The sequence below is a fragment of the Carcharodon carcharias genome, chromosome 23 (genome assembly GCF_017639515.1).
Source record: "Carcharodon carcharias isolate sCarCar2 chromosome 23, sCarCar2.pri, whole genome shotgun sequence".
Lineage (NCBI taxonomy): Eukaryota > Metazoa > Chordata > Chondrichthyes > Lamniformes > Lamnidae > Carcharodon > Carcharodon carcharias.
The window spans coordinates 23,052,299-23,078,176 of record NC_054489.1 but is presented as its reverse complement, the minus strand read 5'-3'; the positions used below and the strand labels follow the sequence as shown (position 1 = coordinate 23,078,176).

Here is a 25,878-nt window from a genome sequence, read left to right as displayed (position 1 = left end):
TGGTCACCACATGATAAAGAGGTTACGGAGCCACTGGAGAAGTCACAAAAATGATTTACAAGGATGGTACCAGAACTGAGAGATTATAACTTTTGGGAACTATTGAACTGACTGGGATACCTTTCTCTGGAAAAGAGAGGGCTGAGGTATGAACTAATAGAAGTCTTAAAATTATCAGTGTTTGATAGAGTAGGTTAGAGATGTTACCACTTGTGGGAGATTCCAAAACTAGGGTTCATAGTCACTAATAGTTGAATAAAGGATTTGGGGGAAGCTTCGTTACCTCGAGAATGGCACAGAACCTGTTACCACATGGAGCAGTTGAGGTAAATAGTGAATATGCAATTCAGTGGATGCTAAATAGGGCGAAGGGAATAGAAGGCTGTGCTTTTTAAAATTCATTCATGGGATGTGGGCATCACTGGCTAGGCCAGCGTTTATTGCCCATCCCTAATTGCCCTTGAGAAGGTGGTGGTGAACTGCCTTCTTGAACCACTGCAGCCCATGTGGCATAGGTATATCTACAGTGTTGTTAGGGAGGGATTTCCAGGATTTTGACCCAGGGACAGTGAGGGAAGAACAACATAGTTCTAAGTCAGGATGGTGAGTGGCTTGGAGGGGAACTTTCATGTGGTGGTGCCCATGTACCTTTTGCCCTTGTCCATTCAATGGTGGAGGGAGTGAATGTTTGTGGGTATGGTGCCAATCAGGTGGGCTGCTTTGTCCTGTATGGTGTCAAGCTTCTTGAATGTTGTTGGAGCTGCAATCATCCAAGCAAGTGGAGAGTATTCCATCACACTCCTGACTTGTGAAGGTGAGATTCTCTCTTGTTGGAGATTGCCATTACCTGGCACTTGTATGGCACGAATGTTACTTGTCACTTGTCAGCCCAAGCCTGGATATTGTCCAGGCCTTGCTGCATTTGAACATGGACAGCTTCAGTATCTGAGGAGTCACGAATGGTGCTGAACATTGTGCAATCATCAGCGAACATCCTACTTCTGACTTTGTGATGGAAGGAAGGTCATTGATGAAGCAGCTGAAGATGGTTAGGCTGAGGACACTACCCTGAGGAACACCTGCAATGATGTCCTGGAACTGAGATAGTTGACCTCAAACAACCACAGCCATCGTCCTTTGTGCTAGTTATGACCCCAACCAGTGGAGAATTTTTCTCCTGATTCCCATTGACTTCAGTTTTGCTAGCGCTCCCTGATGCCACACTCAGTCAAATGCTGCCTTGATGTCAGGCCAGTCACTGTTACCTCACCTCTGAACCAAGCTGTAATAAGGTCAGGAGCTTAGTGGCCCAGGTGGAATCCAATTGAAGCGCCAATGAGCAGGTTATTGCTAAGCAAGTGCCGCTTAATAGCATCGTTAATGACCCCATCCATCACTTTTCTGATGATGGAGAGTAGACTGAAGGGGCAATAATTGTCTGGGTTGGAGTTATTCTGCTTTTTGTGTGCAAGACATACTTGGGCAATTTTCCACATTGCCGGGTAGATGCCAGTGTTGTAGCTGTACTGGAACAGCTTGGCTAGGGGCATGGCAAAATCTGGAGCACAAGTCTTCAGTAATATTGCCCAGAATATTGTCAGGGTATGTAGCCTTTGCAGTGCCTTCAGCCATTTTTTGATGTCATGTGGAGTAAATTGAATTGGCAGAGGACTGGCATCTGTGAGGCTGGGGTCCTCCGGAGGAGGCCAAGGTGGATCATCCACTTGGCATTTCAGGCTGAAGATTGTTGCAAATGTTTCAGCCTTATCTTTTGAACTGATGTTCTGGGCTTCCCCATCATTGAAGATGGGGATATTTGTGAACCCCAGAGAATATCTTCTAGTTTTTCCTCCTTTGCCTGTCTACCACCACCCCCCCCCCCCGCCCCATTTAAAAATGTTCTTTCCAGCATCCACCCAGCTCTCTCTTCTGATGAATGTTCTGGATTTCCTGGTCAAGCCATGTTGCTGTTGCTGTAAGTGATTCCAGCCGTTGTATAATAGGGCAGGAGGTCCTTATGCCAACAGAATTATCACAGTGTGAAGCATTCATAACAAGGATTTGGGTAGTGGTAGCACTGAGTTAGGGTGAAGGGACCTTGGTTTTAATTTGCTCGCTCTGGCACACAGATTGAGTGCTGAATGGCCAAAATGGATATGGTTGGCATTAGTGTCCGGTTGGAGGGGTGCTGAGTATGTTAATTATATTGTTAGAATACACAGGTGAAGGGCATTGTTTCATTATGTACTTTGAGCACATATAAATAGAGACAACTTCCGGAACTGTGAGGGCTGGAGTGCATCATTAGCCCCCAAAATGACATTTTGATTTAATTTGGAAAGGTTCCTTTAAATTTTTTCCTCTGTTTCAGTGCCCTTATGAAGAGCTGCCAATTTGTTTAAATTGGTTAATTTGATTAATTTTCTTAGCTCATTGGTACTCAAAAGAGTATAAATAGGGGACAGCTGCGACACTGGGTATGAGGGGAGAGCTGTGAGATGGCACAAAGTCAATGAATCCTCAGTAAAGGAAAACTGTCTTGGTTTTTGACTTCAGCAACTGGCTTGGATTCTTTTAACATTGAGGGAGGTGGAGGATTATATGCAGCTGAGCTGTCAAAATCTACGTTATCCCGCAAGAATCACCAGGGAGCAGGAACCTTGCTGATGTCTTCCCTCATGCATTTTGCTGGCCCAAACTCACACATACTGTGGCCAACTACAGTTTCCTGCCTGCCACTTCATCTCAGCTTAGCTTGACCTGGAGCTCAGACCAAAACAAAATATTAAAGTATAAATCATTATAACTATTAAATGCATATTTTAAATGTTCCAAGGCCATACTGGACACTGATGTTTAAAGGCAGAAAAAGCCTTCATCTGATGGCAGCTTTCTAAGCTATGTCAGCACAGTAATCAATTTTCCATTAACCTTTTGATCTTGTGCTTGAAGGCCAACATTCAGAAGACTGACTGTAATTACTATAGTAGCTATAGTTACTATATTTTACACTTGTTTTGTGGTACATCTGAAGCTGCTTGTGGTTGTGTCATTGACAACAAGTGACACACCTTCTTGGTGAAAAGTTATTCTAGAGAAATCACAATTATATTGAGGGAAAGTGTTTTAGGAAGAAAACCTTAGTTCAAGGAAGCTATTTGCTTTTACTGAAGAATCATAGGATCTGTTGTATTTTGGCATAATAACATTTACCAGGAAAGCAAAATAAAAGAGACAACTTTTTTTATTGCGTCTTTCAACTACAATGTAACATGTTCCCAAATTAAAGTCTTCAAGTAGTTACCTCTAAAATTTTGTTTGCATCATGTAGCTTCACTTGATATCCACAAAGTTTGAATGACATTTCATCACCGGAAGACACATTTGACAGCAGTTCTGACTGCTTGCATGGTTAAGCATTTCTTTCCCAATTGTTTTTTTTCTTTATTCATGAAGCAGCCAGGGCATTTAATAGATTGGGGTCCTATTGTGAGCAAATCGATTTCGACTTTTTGCATGTTTGTTGGAATCTCATTGCCAAATCTACATCAAATTGCCTGAGTTTGCGTGCTGTTGTGGGTGCTACAATTGACACAACTAGCTGTACAATGTCAGGAGAGTTTTGCAAATTCTTTTCACTGCTGAATAATTGGTAAACTTTAAAGATTGGTATTTTTTCATATATTGTAATCTTTGAACTCTTGTATCTGGATTTTCCCATTGTATTGTGAGATGGAATCAATTAAAATGATTGGGATACTGACAGCTTAATGACTGGAGAACCTATATATTGGGATCTGGTAAGCGTTTACAGTGCACTGATAATGGTGTTTGCAGTTAGACAGCTCTAGGAGAAATGCCAAGAATAGAAGTGACCTGACCTAGACCTTTTAACACTGTCAGCAGTGAGTGCAGAGTAAAGGGTTAGCAACTTGAATGCTTCTGATTTTGATGTAATGATGATGTCAGCTCAATATTTGAGAAATAAGAGAGATCTGGAAGGAGGAGAAGCTTCAATCTTGTGTAGTGGTCCAAATGTGTAAACACTTGCTTTAAATTAAGAGTAATAGTTTTGAAAAACTACAGGCTCAAAGAGTATAATTTGGGAGAATATATAATCCTAAAACCCCTGCCTAGACCATGCTTACACAATGAAACATGGTGGCAGCGAGAACAGACCCAGTAAATATTAAAAAGAATATAGATGGCTGGCAAGTAAAGAGGGCCTCGAAGGAAGAGCAAAAAAAAATTAAGGCTCGCCAAGACATCGGAACATAGTGGTAGCAGCAGATGCAAGCTGAGACACAGACCCAGAGTCTGGCAGCAGTGAACACAGGCCCGAAGCAGCAGCATAAAAGCAGGAATGATTCCAGGGCTCAGCAGAAGCGTGGAATCCACGCTACCACTCCCAGAACCATTTCAGAGCGCAGAAGGCTCGCAACAGGCCCAGAACTGGGACAACTGGAAATAAAGGTTCACAAGGTACAGAACTGCTTCAGGATTAGACAAAAAAACATCAGAAAGGTCAGGTTCGTACGTAACTTTATGCGGTAGCATTTTTTTGCTGATGACATGATAGCAAGGCAGGAGGTTGATGAGACTTCAACTTCTTATTGCAGCAACTGTCAGAATTTAATAATAGAGGGCTAAGTTTAATATAAGAAAAGAAAGACCAGGCACAAGTATGGATCTGTTCATCAACAATCTCCATTGGCTGTGATTATGGAAACTTAAAAGGGTGAACTGATTCATGACAGAATCGTAGTCAGGGTCCTAGAGGAAGCATTATCAGATCTGTTATAGACAAGAGAGGATTTAACATGAGTAAAAGCAGTATAGATTGCGAGGCAAACAGAACTCAGGAAATGAAATTGAACACTTGTTTGCGGGGAAGGAGAGGTCCCATAGAAAAGATTGAGTGAGAACATTCAGTTTGTAGGCCATAAAAGAGAGAGCATGCCAAAGCCCCTGCCAGTATGAGAAAAAGAGCACCAGCTGCCATTTTGAAATGTCTTTGGTTTGGTGGGAATAAACCGCACAAACGTGAACAATGTCCAGTGTGGAGGGATGCGCGGTGGGGTAGAATGCCACAACTGTGGAAAAAATGCCATTTCAAAACTATTGGCTGCTCGAAAATGCTGACAGCCTATAAAAAGAGGGAGAACATTTTAAAACAGAGCCACGTACAAGAAGCGGAAGAACCACAAGCAAAAGAACTAACCTTTTTGGGGGAGGTAAATGATACTGAAAGCAAGTATTGGATTGTGAACCATGAAGTAAAAGACACCCCACAGAGTTTAAACTAGACACAGGAGCAGGGATTTCTGTTTTATCAGATAAAGTCAAATGGCTTAAACCGATTACATTGTAACTCTCACCTATCAAATTACAAGACCCTGGTGGGACAACTTTGAAGGTGAAAGACCAACTTATGACAAATCTGAAATATAAAGACCGAGAAATCTTTCAACCTGTCATTCAAAATCAAGTGTGCTCTCTACTAAGCAGAAATCCTTGCCTAAAACTGAAATTAAACGATAAAGTAGATGAAGTTGCTGATGAGAACTACAGCAATACATTTCAAAGTGAGAAATTGATTACAGGCCTAGGGAAGTTAAAAACCAAGTACCATACCAACCTACGAGCTGATGCTAAACCAATTTGCCTCTTTACACCGAGGAAAGTCCGTCTCTCACCAACTCTTGGGCAAAGTCAAGGGTGAAATAAAAAAGATGTAGCAGCATGAGGTTATCTTGCCAATCACCATGTCAGCAAAATGGTGCTCAGGAATGGTTAGAGTCCCAAAGCCAGCTGGTTCTGTAAGAATCTACATGGATTTAACTCAACTAAACAGATCAGTAGAACATGAGATCCGCCCAATGGCCTCAATGGATGATAGCCTTGCCAAACTAACCAAGAGGACTTTATTTAGCAAATTGGATGTGAACAGTGGATTTGCCTTTGGACAAAGAATCCAGATTGCAGACCACTATTATAAACACCATTAGGTCGTTATTGTTTCAATAGATTGCCATTTGAATAGCGTCCTCTCCAGAAATTTTCCAAAGAACAATGTCTCACACTCTAGAAGGCATGGAAGGAGTAATATGCCATATGGATAACATAATTATGGCTCCACAAGAGAAGAGCATGATCACAAGAGTCAGAGCAGCCTTGAGAGTCTTACAGGGTACAAACCTAACATTGAATGAAAAATGTGAGTTCGCCAAACCTATGATCAAGTTTCTAGTACAAGCAACAGGGATTACAGTTGACCCACAAAAAACAAAAGTAATCAGAAGATTTCCTCAACCCAGTAACATAACTGAGGTTCAAAGTTTCCCTGGGACAGTCAGCCAAGTAGGCAAGTGCCTAACAAATTTATCAGAGGTCAACGAGTTCTTGAGAACTATTGAAACAGTGGTGCTGGAACGTGGACCAGCAAAATGCTTTTGAAAGGATTAAACAATTTTTAATTTCTTCTGAAATCTTGACAAATTATGAATTACCAACTGTAGTAGCAGCAGATGCATCGTCTACAGGACTGGGGGCAGTTTAATTTCAAGTGCAGAGAGGCAGCAAGTGTAGACCAGTCCACTATGCCTCGAGATCACTAACAGAACTAGAACAATGATACGCCATGATAGAAAAAGAAGCATTGGCTGCAATGTGGGCATGCAAAAAATTTTCAGATTATATCATGGGATTGCTTTTCAAAATCGAAACAGGCCATAAGCCTCTAGTGTGCCATCTGAACATGAAAGAAATTGCAAAGATGCTGCCCAGAATCCAGTGGTTCAGACTAAGATTGATGAGATAAGACTCCATCACAGAGTATGTGCAAAGGAAATATCAAACAATGGCAGACACTGTCAAGAATACTATTAAACAAGAAGATATGCATCCTTAATCACTCAGCACTTACCAGCTATTGCAAAAAAGTTGCAGGAAATAAATAGAAGAATGTCTCCAAATCTGAGCATATTATCTGGAAGGATGACCAGACTATATCCCTACTAATCTGGCAGTACTTTGAACAGCACAAGCACCTCACTGTCATTGGCTACTTATTGTTCTTCAATTGGAGAATAGTCATTCTGAGTGCACTTCAGCTTGATGTTCTTCACCAAGGCCATCCAGGAATAGCAAAATATCATGCAAGGGCACAGCAATCAGTCTGGTGGAAAGGCATTACTCGCTCTTTAGAAGAAATAATTTCTAACTGTGTTACTTGTGTCATAAGCAGCCAAGAACTAAAATCTAAACCTAATATCACCACAAACGACCATGAAAAACCATATGAGGAAGAACAGAGAAGCAACCAGACTTGGAACTTTAATTACAGACAAAGAGCACATGAGTTACCAGTGCTGAAGCTCAGGGAAAGAGTATCGATCTGAAAACCAACAGAAGAAAACACAATCGTTGAAAAAAAGCTCCACAACCAAGATCGTACAGGATTGAGACGGACCAGGGTTTCATAAGGAGAAACCACAGTGCCTTAATATCCTTGGATAATGTCACAAAAGTATAATAATTCTCATAATTTATTGTGATTTATGGCAAATGTGGGTTAATAGTGGGGTTTGGATAGTTTCTGTGTGTGTATGTGTGTATGTGTGTGATTTAATTGAAATGGAGACAGTAGCTCCAGAGGCTTTGATTCATCAAAAGCAGCCAGGTTTGAAATGCTAAACACATAAACATGGCTGCAGTTTTAGAATGTGAGGTGAGGAAAATTTGCATTTTTAGATAAATCGGTGGTTTGGCTTTCAAAGAGATGGTAGGATGTTATACCTAGCCAGAGAAGCTGGGCCAAGCAGTGTGTTTATTTTTCCCAAAGATTACTGCCAATTTTAGCACCATGAATACATAAATAGATTTACATTATGAGAAAAGTAAAGTTCCAAAGACGTACGAGAATAATGGAATTTACATTAAAAGGAAGAAATATGCATAAAGGAGAAGTGGCTATGTGTCAGAGAGTAAGGCACTGTCAGATCTACTAGAAGTGTGAAAAGCCTCCAGTATTTGTGCATTAAGATGCTGTTTACAGAAACCGAAGCTGGGAAAAGTCGCTTTGAATTCTACTGTCCAGGGTATTGTGTTTGACTAGCCTGGATCCATTTAAATCTATTTTTTACTGTTGCCTTAACGGGGGTGTAACTGGAAGCCAGATTAATTAGGGTTTTAGGAGTTATTATAGTAGTAATTTGTAGACCTATGTATGTGTGTCAAATCTTCTCTTTGTTTATAAATGTTTAATTTAGCTTTGTAAAAATCTCGGTGGACTTATTATTGCTGAATTCAGGGCATGCATCTTGAAGTAAAATACAAATTGCACAATTGTTGTGACTGCGTGATCAAGTTTCCCTCATGGATTTGATCTGCCCATGTACTTTTCATCCACCGTGTCATAACAATTGAAAGACAATACACCGTTGGGCTTACTACTCAAATCCTGATGAAGAAGAAATACTTACTACAAGCTCGAAAGCCACCAGGAGATCACTCACAGTGACAGAAGGGAGAGTTTGGAATATCCTCGACCTCAAAAGGAAATCAGAACAAGATCAGGGAGATTGGTCAAGGCACCTCAGACATTAACTCTGTGAAGTCCAAGAGCAGAATTGGGTGAGCTGGGGGTGGTGCCCGATCGCTGACATGGGGTGACATCGGGGGGAACCCTGGATGTCATCTGGCCCCATTTAAATATTCAGGTAGGCGGGGGGGGGGGGCAGCACAATCAGCTGTCCACCGCCAACCTGTCAATGGCCAATTGACGCCATTGACTATGTAGTTAAATCAATTAAAGGCCCCACCCATCCAACCTTAAGGTTGGCGGGCAAGCCAGGAGCCCCGGCGGGCTTCTGAAAAAAACATGAAACCTCATCCATTGGCGGGATGACGTTTTATGTCAGTTTTAAAAAACTTCAATAAAATTTCTGTGATATTTATTAACATGTCCCATCTTGTGTAACATTGTCACATGAGGGGCACATGTTAATTTTTTTATTTTTCTATTTTTAAACTTTCAAAAACTTTCAGTGATCTCCCTGAGGCAGCACTTAGTCTCAGGGAGATGTGTGCTCTTTCTTACACATGCGTGAAAGAGCGCACTCTGGCAGTTGGGGAATCCCTCCCCCCACCCCTGCACAGGAAGTGCATAGTGCTTCCCTTCAGGTGGCCCACCCACTTAAAATGGCGGCGGGGCCCATTTTGGCGGCGGCGATTGGTTGCCCACCCACCATCGAGTCGGTGGGGCCTGCCCACCCATCAAGGGCAAAATTCTGCCCCAAGGCTTTGTTGGGGAGAGATGTAGGAAGGTGTATGTATGATGGGGATAAAGACTTGTGGTGGGGGGAGATGTGGCGTAAAGGGTTAATATTAGAAGCACACATGATGTTGCTGTGATAATGATGTCAGATCACATGATTGAGAAGTAAGAGACATCTGGAAGGAGGAGAAGCCCAACCTTACAGAGGTCCAAATGTATAAATACTTGCTGTAAGTAAAAAGTCACGGTTTTGAGAAATTACAGACATGAGCACCAAACTTTGGGAGAATGGACAATCCTGAAAACCCCTGTCTAGAGCCTGAGCACACAAAGAAACAGTGAGGACCTTTGCAAGGTAACGGTGACATTCAGCTGCCCTGAGAAATTCATCAGTGTTTCAACAGTTCTATGACAGCATGCTCGCATGTGTCCTGGATGATGGTGAGCCTTCTGACCCATTCCCAGCCACTAATGAAGTTAAACAGGACTGTATGCTAGCACCAATGCTCTTCATGTTTTTACCCATCATGCTGTCCACTGCCTTCCTTGTTGGTGATTCCTGGAAGAGAAATAAGATATCACATGGATGCTCAATCTGAGACAACTCCAGGCAAAGACCAAGGTCTCCAAGGATACACTTTGCGAGTTCTTATTTGCTGATGACTGTGCACTAGCTGCCAGTTCAGAGCTGGACATGCAATGTTGTATGGACTTGTTCTTAATGCAACAACTTTGGTCTTAAGATCAGCACAAAGAAAACTGAAGTAATGTACCAGCCTGCTCCAGGAAAGCCCCATCTCAAGCCCAATGTTTCACTCTGTAACCAGATCCTGCCAGGAGTGGATAAATTCACTAATCTTGTCATCATACTTTTTTGTGCTCTCCATATTGATGTGACACATGCAAGAATTGTCAAAGCAAGTGTAGCCTTCGGCAAACTTTGAAAATCAGACTGGGAATGAAGAGAAGTGAATCTGCCTACCAAACTGAAAGAGCAATAGTCCTGCCCACGCTCATCTATGTACGTCTGGCTTAGACTGTGTACCAGCATCTTGCCAAGAAGCTCAATCCCATTCACTTGAGCTGCCTTTGGTAGCTTCTACAGATCAGATGGCAAGACAAAATACCAGACACTGAGGTGCTTATTGAGCTGGCGTACCAAACACCTATACCATATTGAGACTGTCACAACTGAGTTGGGCTGCTCATGAAGCCAGAATGCCTGACCTTCGCTTACCAAAGCAAATCTACTGTGGAGTCCTTGAGTCTGGGGTCTTCTCTCATGGAAGACTTGGGAGAAGATTGGCCAGGATTGCTGCACCTGGTGCAACCAAATTAGAAATGGTGCGGTCTCCTTCAAAAGAAAGCACATATCAGAGGCTGAGAGGAAAGGCAAGGAGAGGAATTTTTCTTAACCCTTTCACGAGATGTGAGTTCCGCTGGCTAGGCCTCATTGTCCTCGAGAAGATGGTGGTGACCTGTCTTCTTGAATCACTGCAGGCTGTGTAGTGTAGGTGTACCCGCAATCCTGAGCTGGCAACTCATCCAAATCTCAATCGTCCGAATCTATCCTGTCCAATTGCAGCAGAACTTTTTGAATGCAGATCAGCCTCAGCAGTCACCTATATACTCACCAGAACCCTACCAAACACCCCAGATAATGAACATGGTCATTTTTGCCTCGAAGGATGAACAAGCTGTACCATCTAGAAGGACAACAGCAGCAAATGTATAGGAACACCACCACCTGCCATTTCCCTTCCGAGCCACACACCATCTTGACTTGGAACTATATTGCCGTTCCTTCACTGTCACTGGGTCAAAATCCTGGAACTCCCTCCCTAATGGCCCTGTGGGTGTACTTGCACCACATGGACTGCAGCAGTTCAAGAAGGCAGCTCATCACCACCATTTCAAGGGTAATTAGGGATGGCAATAAAGGCTGGCCTAGCCAGTGATCCCCTCGTCCCATGAACAAATGAAAAAGGAACCTCGCTCTTTGATTTGTCGGCCATTTTTCTAGGCTAACTAACCAGCTTGCCAGCTCTTGCATATTGTAAAAATCAGTATTAACTGGGATTCTAGCCCTTAACAAAATGTTGGAGTAATCCTGGAGAATCAGATGTGCCTTTCCAAATATGTACACACTGTTCCCCTTTACTTGTTTCCTTGATCGTTTGGCTAAACATGGAGCAGAATTTTATGCTCAGCCTGCAAGCGCGCGCCCGACAAGTGTAAAATGACATGCGATATTTTGTTCGGCGGGCACACGCTGGAGTCGGCTGCGTGCCTGCCGATAATTAAAGGGCCTATTAAGGTCATTAGCAGGCTAATTAAAATCAAATTTACGCTGCCTGTCCAACCTTATGGTTGGCGGGAGGCGCGAGGGCCACAAGCGGCCTTGCCATCTTTTAGGAACCCTCATCCACAAGCAGGATGACGTTTCCTAAAGCAAATAAACATTGAATCAAAACTTTGTTTTGGAATTAAAAACATGTCGCATTTCATGGGGGGGACATGTTTTTTATACATTTTTACTGTCTTTATTAATTTTTTGCAAAAGTGCTTCAATCTCCCTGAGGTAGCTCCGTGCAAGCTGCACACCAGGCCTGTTCTCCCTCCCCACCCCCAGCTCGCACAGGTAGCACCGAGCGCTGCTGCTTGCGATCCACGCAGGGTAAGGCCCGCCTCAGTGAAATCGCGGTGCGGCGGTCGGCTTTCCAACCACACCCACCCACTCCCGCCAAGCCTGCCCGATGAGGGAAAAATTCTGGCCAGGGAGTTTTTGTCTCAGGTGCAAACATTTAAAAACAAACAGATGATTATCAGATAAGCCAACTTTCTGAGGAGAGCTTCTGGCTTACTCATTGCCCCGAAGATTTTCATTGTAATTGGTTTTTGGAGCCACTACGCAGTTATCTTAATTACATTGACAGAAATGACACCGTGTTTGTTATAAGTGAGAGTCCAGGGAGGAACCAAAATTATAATCACCCTGTTTTATCAGCAGAGCTACCCCAGAGTGTATACCATAATGAAGGATGCCAACTTCATGCCAGATTCAAGGCAGGATCATGTACATGACCAACATGGGCTACTTGTAAGGGAATAACAGTGGTGCTTACTCTAATCCAAGACTGTCCAAAGGTGGGAGAGAGGTACAAATACCACCAGCTCAGAAGAGAACCATACTTCTTCAGAATAAGAAATCAATTTCCCCTGGATCGATTACCATTATCTGGGGGATTTATAGGTGTCGTAATGGCGCTGATGGCAGCTGTCATCTGGTGAGGGTCTCACTGAGACTTTTAGAGCAGCATACTGGGTGGGCTACCTGATGTAGTTTATAAATTCCCACCTAATATGGAAGGGTCAAGTGGAAACCTGCTGCCCTTTCTCCCAGGAATTTGACTAGATCCACGTGGCTGAATCCTGGCAGAAGAAGGGCAGTCACTGAATTGCATCCACCTTCCAGCTGAATGCTTGGAATTTCACAGCCTGGGAACTCAGTTTTTGAAATGGTGGCAGCTGGTAACTTACCTAAGAAAACGTTACTGAGACTTTAACAGGAAGTTGATTTCAAAAGGAGATTGGATTGGCTGTTGCAGGAAATAAGTTAGCAGGGCTTGGATTGCTCTAGAGAGCTGGCTTGAACTCAATGGGCTGAATGGCCTTCTCCTGTGCCGTAATGACTTTATAACCCTAAATATTGCCCCTTGCTCATAGAATCCGGGAACTTAGAGCACAGATGTGGCTGTCCCTTTGCAGCTGTGTTCAACTTGATCTCACATAAACTTTGTACCTTCTTTCTTTTACAGATATTTGATTGCATGAAGAATAAACATAACCTGTAGAAGTCTAGCATTCCAACTGTTATTGTCTTTGGAGGACGGGTATCAAAATGCCTGTGGCTTCAGCTCATTCGGATACAGGTGAGTTTACAAAGAACTGTGTGCCAGCCTGGTTATCCTGGAAAAGCCTCGGTTCTTTAGCTTAATGCTTGGGTACTATTACCTGTCACTCTTGGTCTGTGTCAGAAAAGTGAATGCAATAGATTATGCAGCCTAACTCTTGATATTTTTCTTCCTAGCTTTAACTTGTTGTCTGATTACATTCCTGTGCATGAACCAGGGTTAATAATTTAGATATGCACGTTGTTACCTTCAAAAAGCACTTTTGAACTGGCCTGATGTTCCTTGGTGAGGAATGGGGGATGTTAAACCAATTCAAACCATATTGTTTCTAATGCTCCTGGTAAGGAAGTACTTTTTTAAGTTAAACACAAGATATACTTCCACTACTAATAATTGGATATGCATTCTGATTTTTTTAAACCTTCAAAGGCTAATCCAACATAGTTAAACATTTTAACTTGAAACCCTTCCCCATCTATATCGCTTTTTCAGAAAGTCACATTATTACCCCTGAGTTGATTGAAGTTTTCATCCAAGCATTCTCGTAACTCAAAGCAAACCTGAAGTCTACTTTTATTAACCCTAATATTTAGTTTGCAAACTTCGATGTTCATGATAGAGAGCATTGGATGAGAATTGATGAGTTCCTTTGTGAAAAAAAAGCCAGGCTTGTTTCTGACACGATTCTGATCTTGTGTTAACGATCAAAATGCTGTTCGTCTCTCTTAGTTTTGATTTGCTTCTTTTCCACCTACTGTTTGCAGACATGTGTGCAGTCCTGAGATTTTACATGAATACATATATGGTTAGGAATATGGGACTGCCGTGTGTTCACACAGTTTTTTGATTTATTAATAAGTACTTTCTTGAAGTTTATTTGTACAAAGGTTTCTTTGCTCCTTGCTGTTAAACTTAACTAACTGCTTTTTAATATTTGAAAGATAAATTAAATGCAAAACAATTTATAGCTGACAAGTCTGATCTTGCTCAGCAATCTGAGCTGTATTGTGGAGTGTGGTACTGTGGCTTTATGTTGCTTCCTACAATGCAGTAAGGTAAAAGTGACTGTGCAACTGCAAAGTTGAGCGAGGTCTGACTGAGTTCAAAGCGTAGAAACAGAAAGTCATTGTATACCATTTGGGCTTGGGCTAGGATTTTCCATTCTTTTGGCGAACTCAGTGGGAGTGGGCTGGGATGGTTGGGTAGCCAACCGCTGCCCATGACCAGCTCCACATCATGATTTCAGATGAGTGGGCCAATGAAGGCCCGCCCTGCGTGGATCGCGAGCGGTAGCACTGAGGGCTATCTGTGCGGGTGGGGAAAGGAGGGAGAGCTGGGCCTCGCACGCAGTTCACGCACGCGTGTGAAAGAGCGCTTCAACCTCCCTGAGGCATGGTGCTGCCTCGGAGATTGAAGCGCTTTTTGAAAAAATTATTAAGGGCAATAAAAATTCAATGAAACATGTCCCCTCATGTTACTGAGATGTCACATGTTTTTAATTTCAAAGGAAAGTTTTTATTGAATTTGCAACAGCTTTAGGAAACCTCATCCCGCTTGTGGACGCGCAACCGACTCCGATGCGTGCCCAGCGAACAAAATATCACGCGAATTCGCACATCATTTTATGTTCCGGCGTGTCGGGCGGTGTAAAAATTCTGCCCTTGGAGTCGCGAGTTCTTTCTTAATTGTTTGAGGTCTACTGGGTAGAGATTTTTGAAATGTTTTGAGAAAATGGTGATTCTCGGTTTCACTCTCCAAACATGTAAAACATTTATCTTTAAGGCGTGTTATGTGCTCTCTCTGGGCTGCAGGAGGCAAATTCTTCAAATGTCTCTTCAAATCAATGTCAATTTTTTAATCAAAATTTTTTGAGCATGGAATTTGTTTGAAATATTAGTGACTGGGAATGGTTTTATTTAACAAGTCATCTTATGTTGGATTTGGTTGCTCAATTGGTTATTTCTGTATACCTATGTCCATCCTGTTTCCCCTTTTCTTCCTTTCACTGGTGGGACTCCAGCGTTTGACCTAGGTGGCCACTCTTCATGTGTGTGCCTGGACAACTTGGCCAGCTGACTGTTCCTCCATGGATGGACATGAAAGAAGGTTTTGTAGCCTGGTTTATTTCCACTCGCACTAATATCCATATACACACTTTCCAGAAAGCCTCTTTGGTTAGAGATCACATACCTTGGCTTTTACCTCTGTGTCATCCCCTGTACTCCAATGCGTTGGGGGTACAAAAGCTCCGTTATAACGCTGAGAGCAGCTAACAAGGTAAAGACAAGGGATTGAACCTAAGGGTTCTAGTTAGCTTATTATAATGCATTGACTCATTGAGCCACTCAGGGGTTTGGCTGTCCTTTTCAATTTTCCATGTACTTTTTGGTTCTGATCAGAGACCAGTGCAGAAGCTGCACCATTGCTTATGCTACTTTGGCAAATGAATCCCCCATCTTGGATCAGATGCAGCAAAGATTATCAGTACCAGTTCAATCTCAAAAATTAGACTGATAGATTTTTGTCAGGGCTTTGAGGGTTATGGAGCAAAGGCAGGTAGATGCAATTAAGATACAGATCTGCCACGATCTGATTGAAAGGTGGAACAGACTCGAGGGGCTGAATAGCCTTCTCATATTCTCATGTTCCATTATGTTATATATGAATGTCACATTTACTATAGGCGAGCCTCTAGTAAAGCCTGTCATTTTGCCATGACCTGTTGCATACAAATCTGAACCGGTCGGTATATGTACCAGCCACCTACTCCACTGCAGCATTTTTATGCTTAACTTGAATGGTTTATTGGTTCCACTTTTTTATTCTTGTTGTTTGATTCTCTTGAAAAGGAAAATAAATTTTCTGGGAGTTCTTGACCTGAAAGGATTAATAACATTGAACTACTATTGGAGGTGTTGGCAGGCTTAAAAGTGGACAGATCTCCAGGTCTGGATGATTTGTGTCCCAGACTGCTGAGGGAGGCAAGGGAGGAGATTGCAGGGGCTCTGACCCAAATTTTTAATTCCTCTCTGGCCACGGGGGAGGTGCCAGAGGACTGAAGAACAGCTAATATGGTTCCGCTATTTAAGAAGGGTTGTAGAGATAAGCCATGGAACTACAGGCAAGTGAGTCTCACGTCAGTGGTAGGGAAACTATTGGAGAAATTTCTGAAGGAGAGTATCTATCTCCACTTGGAGAGGCAAGGTTTGATCAGGGATAGTCAGCATAGAGATCATGCCTAACAAATTTGGTTGAATTTTTTGAAGAGGTGACCAGGTGTGTAGATGAGGGTAGTGCAGGTGATGTAGTTTATATGGATTTCAGCAAAGCCTTTGACAAGGTCCCACATGGGAGACTTATAAAGAAGGCAAAGGCACATGGGATACACGGTAATATGATAAGGTGGATTCAAAATTGGCTTAGTTGTAGGAGGCAGAGGTGATGACAGAAGGATGCTTTAGTGATTGGAAGCCAGGGTCCCCTATTATTTGTCATTTATATAACTGACATAGACAACTATGTGGGGGGTAGGATTAGTAAGTTTGACACAAAGATTGGCCCGGTGGTTAACAGTGAGGCTGAGTGTCTTGGGCTACAGGAAGAGATAGACGGGATGGTCAAATTGGCAGATAAGTGGCAGATGAAATTTAACCCTGAAAAGTGTGAGGTGATACACTTTGGAAGGAATAATTTGACAAGGAAGTATTCAATGAACGGCATGACACTAGGAAGTTCTGAGGAACAAAGGGACCTTGGCGTGTGTGTCCATAGATCTCTGAAGGCGGAAGGGCATGTTAGTGGGGTGGTGAAAAAGGCATATGGGACACTTGCCTTTATCAATCAAGGCATAGATTACAAAAGTAGGGAGTTGTATAGAACCTTGGTGAGGCCACAGCTGAAGTACTGTGTGCAGTTCTGGTCGCCACATTATAGGAAGGATGTGATTGCATTGGAGGGGGTGCAGAGGAGATTCACCAGGATGTTGCCTGGGATGAAATGTTTAAGTTATGAAGAGAGGTTGATAGACTTGGATTGTTTTCATTGGAGCAGAGAAGACTGAGGGGCGACCCAATCGAGGTGTACAAGATTATGAGGGGCATGGACAGGGTGGATAGGGAGCAGCTGTTCCCCTTAGTTGAAGGTTCAGTCACAAGGGGGCATAAGTTCAATGTGAGGGACAGGAGTTTTAGGGGGGATGTGAGGAAAACATCTTTTACCCAGAGGGTGGTGACGGTCTGGAATGCACTGCCTGGGAGGGTGGTGGAGGCAGGTTGCCTCACAACCTTTAAAAAGTCCATGGATAAGCACTTGGCATGTCATAACATTCAAGGCTATGGGCCAAGTGCTGGTAAATGGGATTAGGTAAGTAGGTCAGGTGTTTCTCACATGTTGGTGCAGACTCGATGGGCCAAAGGGCCTCTTCTGCACAGTGTGATTCTGTGATTCTGATTCTGTGATTCTCCTAGTTTTCACTTGTACTGTTGAATTAGATGTAGCATGTTCATCAGGGAAAAACATGGCTTCAAGGTTCAGGGCTGGCACATTAGTTACAAGCAAATTGATTTTCTTATCCCCACTAAGTGCTTATTCAAAGATGGACAATATGGGATTGTTAAGCTCTCATAACTAGAGCTACTCTGCTCTGCTGGGCTGCATGTGTGAAGAAAAAGCGAAATGTGGTGTTGATCTACTAATGCTTCTGTTTCATAAACATATTCTACATCTTTTCTACCAGGACAAATACTACAATTTAACATTTGTTTCTGCAAGTGAAGATTTAAGGCAAACTGTAAGCTGAGGTCATGTACACTTAAAGGAGTCAATCAAAGAAGAGCCAAATTGCCCAGTATTTCCTGCCGTTTGCTTTTTTTATTCTCCAGAACAGTTGCATTATTTTCAGAATAAAATAGCGCAGTGGGTTTCTTTGTTAATATATTTTCTTTTCATTTTAGGTGTGGTTTTGAGCTGACAGATTCTTTCAGGTTTAGCTGAACAGTAGGACTCTAAACTAAGCCTAACACTTGAACTTGTATCTCTGAATGTTCTCTGTTGTCTCTTTTTGTTTTCCCCGTTAGGCAGCATCAGTGGCGACTCTAGGTGCATTGTAGGTGCTGTAAGCTCCTTTGTAAATCTTGGTCTGGAGTTGTCCAAACATCTTGGGAATAAAGGCTTTGGGCCACGATGATCAATCATCCTCTCAGTTTACATTAGTTTGTATTTGAAATGCAAGAAATTTATGTAAAATTAATGTAATAGCGCAGCTCACCAAGACATTAATAAAACTTGACATGTGTTTAAATGTAGAAAGCAATGGAACAAATCTGGTTTTTGGTACTTACTGAATTATGGTGAATTGTAAATTTGGAACTTAGTGAAACTAACTTGGGAATTGTCTGGAATAAATGAATTAAATCTACCTTATTTCCTTGAATAGAAGCAATACACTAAAGCATCACTGAACTTATGACACATCCTATTTTTGTTTGAGAGGGGGATGAGCAGAAAGACTTTTGTGCTATTTTCACAGTGACATGATACAGCATTGTTACAATTTGTTCAGTTATATTATACATTTTTTAAAAAGCTTCATAAATTATACTTTTCTCCATAAGGAATGTAGCCTTTAAATATGTTTCCCTTCCCACAACTAATGCCAACAAAAAACTATACAATTCATTCATCTCATTTACTATTTATGAGCCCTTGTACACTATCGATTGTCAGGTTTGCCTACATAATGAGTGACTATAATTCAAAAGGTAATTTGTTGCATGTGAAGCATTTTGCAATGTGTTGGGATGAGATATGGCCAAATCCAACCTTATTCTTTCTTTCCTCCACAAAATTTGGGGGTGTATTTTCCTCTGTGTGAAAACATAGAGCTTCTGATGGTAACTTAGTGTAACTTGGTATAACAGAGCAGAAAAAACAGCTGTGAGAAGTGGTGCTATGATCCCCGTAGAGAGCAATAACATTCGAAAAGAGATTCAAACTTCCAGCTACTATCTGAAAGAATGGCATGACAAGATTTCAGTTTTAAAACTTTTACTGCAACAAATGACTGAAGCACTTTGATAAAACACTATTTTTGTAGGCAGCTTATACTTTAAACAATGGAAAGGAAAAATCCCTTTTTTATACTTATGAAACTTCACATTCTTCATGGAATTACAGTCCTCATAACAAACAGTCCACTGTTGCTCCCAGTTTCTAGTGGGTTTATATTTCCCCCTTTCACCAAGTAGTAACTGCAAATGATTGTCTCCAGGCACTTCCCTTAGATTTTGGAGTGTTCCCCAAATCCTTCAGCAGCAGTAAAACTTGTCCTGATTATTCTTTCCCTCTGGCCATACCAGGGCTAATCTCCCAGAATCCTTAGATGACAATGGGATTGTGGGATCTATCCAATTGACTGGAGATTGTCTCCCTCCCGCATCCTGCTATGGTAGTTTGCAAAGCCAAGCAACCTCTTCTCCCTGAAGACCACACAGAATTAAGGGAGGTGATCTGAATGCATGATGGAGCAGTGAGGATTTAAGGGGAATTTGAAAATGGAGAGAGAAGTAACAAGGCAGGTTTAGGTACAAAAGTCCAGATTATGAAGCTGAGATAGCTAAAAGCCCCTGTAGTGATGGTAGGTCAGAGAGAAGGGGATTACTTCTTTCATAAAGGCAAAATACTGTGGATGCTGGGAATCTGAAACAATAAGGTCTGGAAAAACTCAGCAGGTCTGACAGCATCTGTGAAGAGAAAGACTGAGTTAACATTTCGAGTCTGTATGACTCTTCTTCAGAACTAAAGAGAAGTAAAAATGTGGTGAAATATATACTGTTTAAGGGGGTTGGGACAGGTGAAGCTGGATAGAAGGCCAGTGATAGGTGGAGGCAAAGGAGAGATTGTAAAAGATGTCATAACAAAAGGTCGAAGGGGTGTTGATGGTGGTGATATTGGCTAAAGGAGGTGCTAATGGTGACATTAAGATTAGAAAGCAGAAAGAGCAAATGACAGATGGCCCTAGTGGGGGTGGGGGGGGAGAAAAGATCGAAATAGGCTAAGAGGTGGGGTTAGAACAATGAACAAAATGGAAATAAATTTAAAAAATAACAATAAAAATAGGTGGGAAAAAATATATATAAAAATTTTAAACATTGAAAAAAGGGGATCAAAAAGGGGTGAGGATGGAGGAGAGGGTTCATGGTCTGAAGTTGTTGAAGTCAATGTTAAGTTCGGAAGGCTGGAAAGTGCCAGGCAATGCTGTTCCTGCTGACCCATGTGTATGGAGCTAGCTGAAGGTTATTTAGATTAAATTATCATGGGTGTCCCTGCCTCCTTGGTGTAAATGCAGGTCATCGTTCTGCCCCTCATCATCACCCTGTCCTTCCTCATCCTGTGAGGCACTGCTGGATTCATCATGTGCAGCCTCATCCAGGGCGTCAAGGTCTTCATTGTCAACTGCATCCCCCCTTTCCGGCGCAAGATGGTGCAGGGCGCAGCAGACTACTGTCATCAGAGAGAAAGGATCTGGGGGGTACTGGAGTGTGCCCCCTGAGCGGTCCAGGCATCAGAAGCGCATCTTGGGAAGACCGATGGCTCTCTCCACCATAGCCCTTGTGGTGCCGTGGCTCCTATTGTAGCGCTGCTCAGCTTTTGTTCTTAGATGGTGGAGAGGCGTCATGAGCCACCTTCTGAGGGGATAGACCTTGTCACCCAGCAGCCATCCATCCAGCCGGGCTGGAGCACTGAAGAGACCCGGCACCTGGGAGTGTCTGAGGATGTAGGCAACGTGGGAGCTGCCTGGGTACCTTGCACAGACTTGTAGAATCTGCAGCTTGTGATCACACACTATCTGCACGTTCATGGAATGGAAGCCCTTCCTGTTGACGAAGGCACCGGGCTCACCTGCTGGCACCTTGATGGCCACATGTGTACAGTCTATTGCACCCTGGACACGGGGGAAGCCAGCAATAGCTGCGAAGCCTCTGGCTCACTGTGTCTGACTTGCCAGGTTGCAGCAGAAGTGGACGAAGGTCAATGCCCATCTGAACAGAGCGTCTGTAACCTGCTTGACACAAGTATGGACAGCTGATTGGGAGACACCGCAAAGATCACCCACCGAGCCCTGGACGGAGCCAGAGGCATAGAAGTGGAGGGCAACTGTGAGCTTCAGAGTCGCTGGCATGGGGTGTCCACCCACACAGTTAGGAGAGATGTCAGGGCCAATCATCTGACAGATATGGTTGACTGTTTCCCTTGCGAGTCGGGACCTCCTTCGGCAATGCACCTCAGTCATACTGAGGTAGCTGCTTTGCTGCCTGTATACTGTGGCAGCAGGATAGTGGCGTCTTCTGCAGACCCTTGCACCTTGGACAACCTCTTGGCCCTGCACCCCTTGTGCCTGCACCTGGCCTTCCAAAGGTGGCTCCTCTGGAGGGATTGTCCACTCCTGGCCTCTTCCTTATTCTATCCCTCCCTTCCTCCTCAGGGGAGCTGCCTCCAGTGGAGAGGTCAGAACCCATATCCCCAGGCTAAATGGAGGCCTCCAGAAAGCTGCAGGCCTGAGAAAGATTACTGTCTGCAGACTGGTTTCAAAGTACACAAGAAGCTCATGGAAATGGATGAGAACTGCTAACAATCACACAGGTAACTTTTAAATACTTTCATCAATTATAACTTTGTCGAAAACATGAACAACCCCTCTGAGTCCACATATCCTGACATTGCTAAAGTTTTCTTAAATAATCTCCTACCCACCTTCCTGTTGGGCCCATGCGCCGACACCAAGTTCGCACGGGCCCTTCAAAATCGTACACAATTGGCAAGTTAAGGGGCTTAACAAGCCCTTCAATTAATGGTGGGCGAACTGAGCACGCCCACCCACCGAAATATCACGATGGCGCGCGCTGATGTCGGCACGCTCGCGCGACATCAACGCGCGTCATTTTACGCCCTGATGTGCGGGCTCCACCACCCGCACGTGAGCCAGAAAATTCTGGCCTATAAATCAACAAAATACTTTTATCTAAAGTATAACTATTCCCTGGGAATTTAATTAATTTCAAACCTTGCACAAAGTACTTCTTACTCCATTCATACTTTAGAGAGCAAAACATAAACATGATGATTTTCGTTCGCATCATAACTTGTCAGATCCAGACCGGGTTTGTAATTTGTGGGGGATCTGACCCAGCCATCTTAAAATTCCAAATAGGAAGTGTTCAGGTACAATTAGAAAGGCATTATTAATGATATCCTAAAATATCTAGAACCAGTATAACCAGAAATCAATAAAATTTATGTCTGAGAATATTATGCTAATACTTTGTTTGTCGTGTTTGGTTCTGCTTGCTGAGACATCAGTGAATTTTACAAGCAATGCAGAGAATGGCCACAGGGCTGAGCTGTAAAGGGAGTGAGCTCTGAGAAAAAACTTGGAAAGGTGGTGAAAGAGAAGTGGCCTATGTGTAGAAGAAAGAGGATGCATTTATGTATCTCCTTTTATGACCTTGGAATGTCTTAAAATGCTTCACTGTCGTGATAAGACTTTGTAGTTATTCATGGGGAATATAAATGCTGTCATAGATTTGTAAGCCTGAGCTAGATGGGTTGAATGGATTTCTGCATCTTTTCTCTTTGTGGCCAATTTTAGTATATTGGGTAATGCATTCCTGCCAAATTTCTGTTTAGATTATTTTGTTTAGATTATCCTGTTTCAATGAATTAACAATGGTACTAAGGTATTGTAAACAGAAATGTTACAAAAGTTTGTTAATCAGCGTACCAAAGGTCAGGTGCAGATGATATTAAACTTGCTCAGAGCAGAAACATCTTCAGCTGCTTGATCAATGACCTTCCTTCCATCATAAGGTCAGAATTGGGGATGTTTGCTGATGATTGCATAATATTCAGCACCATTCATGACTCTTCAGATACTGAAGCAGTCCATGTCCAAATGGAGCAAAACCTGGATAATATCCAGGCTTTGGCTGACAAGTGGCAGATAACATTCACGCCACATAAGTGCCAGGCAATGGTCATCTCTAACAAGAGAGAATCTCACCATCACCTCTTGACATTCAATGGCATTACCATCGCTGAATCCCCCACCATCAACATCCTGGGTGTTATCATTGACCAGAAGTTGAACTGGACTAGCCATATAAATTCTGTGTCTAAAAGAGCAGGTGAGAGGCTAGGAATCCTGCAGCAAGTAACTCACCTCCTGACTCCCAAAGCCTGTCCATCTGCAAGGCACAAGTCAGGAGTGTGATGGATACTCTCCACTTGCCTGGATGAGTGCAGCTCCAACAACACTCAAGAAGCTTGACAGCATCCAGGATAAATCAGCCCGCTTGATTGGCACCCGCTCCACAAACATTCACTCCCTCCACCACCGATGAGCAGTGGCAGCAGTGTGTACCATCCACAAGATGCATTGCAGAAACTTACCAAGGCTCCTTAGGCAGCACCAGCCAAGCGCACAACCATCTAGAAGGACAAGAGCAGTAGACACATGAGAACACCACCACCTCCAGGTTACCCTCCAAGCTCTCACCATCCTGACGTGGAAATATATTGTCATTCCTTCACTGTTGCTGGGTCAAAATCCTGGAACTCCACCGCTAAGATGACTGTGGGTGTACCTACAACACAGGGACTGCAACTATGTAAGAAGACAGGTCACCACCACCTTCTCTAGGGCAATTCGGGATGGGCAATAAATGCTGACCTAGCCAATGATGCCTACAGCCTGTAAATGAATTTTAAAAAAAGGGAATTTTTACAAACACTACTAAATGTTAGATACTTTGTTGACCAAAAGAAAAACAATCCACCAGCAGTGGAACAAGATTACCATTGAATCTGTGAATGGATTTAATCTCTTCATGCAATGTGCTCTTGCTGAAAGAATTACTTTTAAATTTAAATGACAAATAACTCTGTGAAGACAGCTATGGTAGCTCTATTATCTAATTTTTCAATGTATCTGCATAGCATGGAATGGCAGACAGTGCATACGATGCATAGAGAAACAACTTGTTTAATGATTTGTGGTCAACTGACAAGGCAACTTTAGTTAACGTCACTTCATAGAATCATACAACACTGAAAGTGACCATTTGGCCCATCCTACCTGGGCCGACTAGTTGTGTTTCAAAATCAGGAAAGCAAGTAGGTTAATGTCATGGAATCCTCTCAGAGGTATTAAATTGTCATTATGTGATCTAGTGGGTTAAATTTGGATATATGTTATATGTTGAATTAGGAGGAAAGAAAAACTTGTATGTATAGGAAATATTGTCCAAAGGAACTGCTTATGTGCAGTTGAACCCCTGAGTTCCCTCCTTTGATGATATTGGTGCACAGTTCTTGTTATTTTCATCTTGTGATCATATTTATTAACAATGAACAACCAAAAAAAAGACTTCCTCTTTGACATCCTAATTCTAATTGGCATTGCACACACTTGCACAGGTTTTACAAGTACCACAGTGTAATTTGTAAAAACAATATTATCAATTGCAGGCAGAAAGTGATACTAAATGAACAACTTTCTTGCCTTTTCCCTTTCAAAAAATGGATATCCTTGTTTATTGAGAGAGGCAGGGATACCACAGATATAAGCAATTTACTATTTCAGAGGACATGAGTACAAATCACACAGCCTCACATGAGATTGGAGATGAGACAACAGAATAATTCATTTTACAAAAAGAGCAATTATTGGACTCGGCATGGCATTTTGTGTGTAAAGGGTAAATATAGAGAAAGACAATCAAATACTGTGTGCTGTACAATTGCTGCCAAGCTACTAGGGCTATGGGAAGTAACTGATCTCACACATGCACTGTAATGGGTATTTGTAGAGTCCTTGTGCAATGTTAAATTTTAATAACTTTGGATTGATTGAAGTAAACTGTACAATGGCATATCAAAGGATAATTCATCATTTTTTAATGTTCGTATTAATGCTGTATTAATGTTTTCTCATTTCAAAGGATGTTTTCAGCGAGTTGGAAAATTGGGTTGAACAATATATCACAAAAGATGGCAATTATGTTAATGCCTAGAAGGCAGTATGTTAAAACATTATGGATTATGCTTTCATATACCATTTACAGTTTGGCTCTATCATGTGAATATTCAAACTTTGAAGTTGCTCAAGGTCTTTGTTTATGACCAAGCTGGATAGATATTTTGGACATTTGCTCTATTACCTTTGAGAAGAAACTTGAGGAATCCCTTCTGTAAGATTAAATAAATTACAGCAGAGCAAACTGTACAAAGTATGTGAAAGGAATGAGCTTGACATGCTACGTGGTCTCTCCCCCATCATCCCACTACTCAACTGCTGCCACACCCCCCCCCAACCCTTCAACCTCTCCAGCTTCCACCCAGTTGTTTTATGTTATAAAGCTCTTTGAGAGGTGGAAATGTAGGGGTGAATTCTGCTGCTGTTGTATGCTGTGACACCAAGGTTGAAGACACACTTCTGGAAGGACCTCCATTTATATAGCATCTTTCACAACCCCATGGTGTGACAAAGTGCTTTACAACCCAATGAAGTACTTTTGAAGTTTAGTCACTGCTGTAATGATGTAGGAATGATAGCCATGTTGGTTGAATGTGTTAAATTTGTACTAAATGCTAAGAGCAGTGCAATGTTTCGTATCATCCTACATCACTTTA

General features: G+C 42.5%; 1 protein-coding gene across 1 annotated transcript in view; it reads left to right on the top strand.

Annotated features, from left to right (window-relative positions):
* The window catches only part of mpp2b (membrane palmitoylated protein 2b), a 524,997-nt gene that overhangs the window by 141,687 nt on the left and 357,432 nt on the right, over positions 1-25,878 (top strand). Inside the window, exon 2 of the mRNA XM_041173430.1 lies at positions 13,096-13,209. Coding sequence (XP_041029364.1) covers positions 13,179-13,209 — 31 coding nt within the window. The 5' untranslated portion in view covers positions 13,096-13,178. The remainder of the gene's footprint in view (positions 1-13,095; positions 13,210-25,878) is intronic.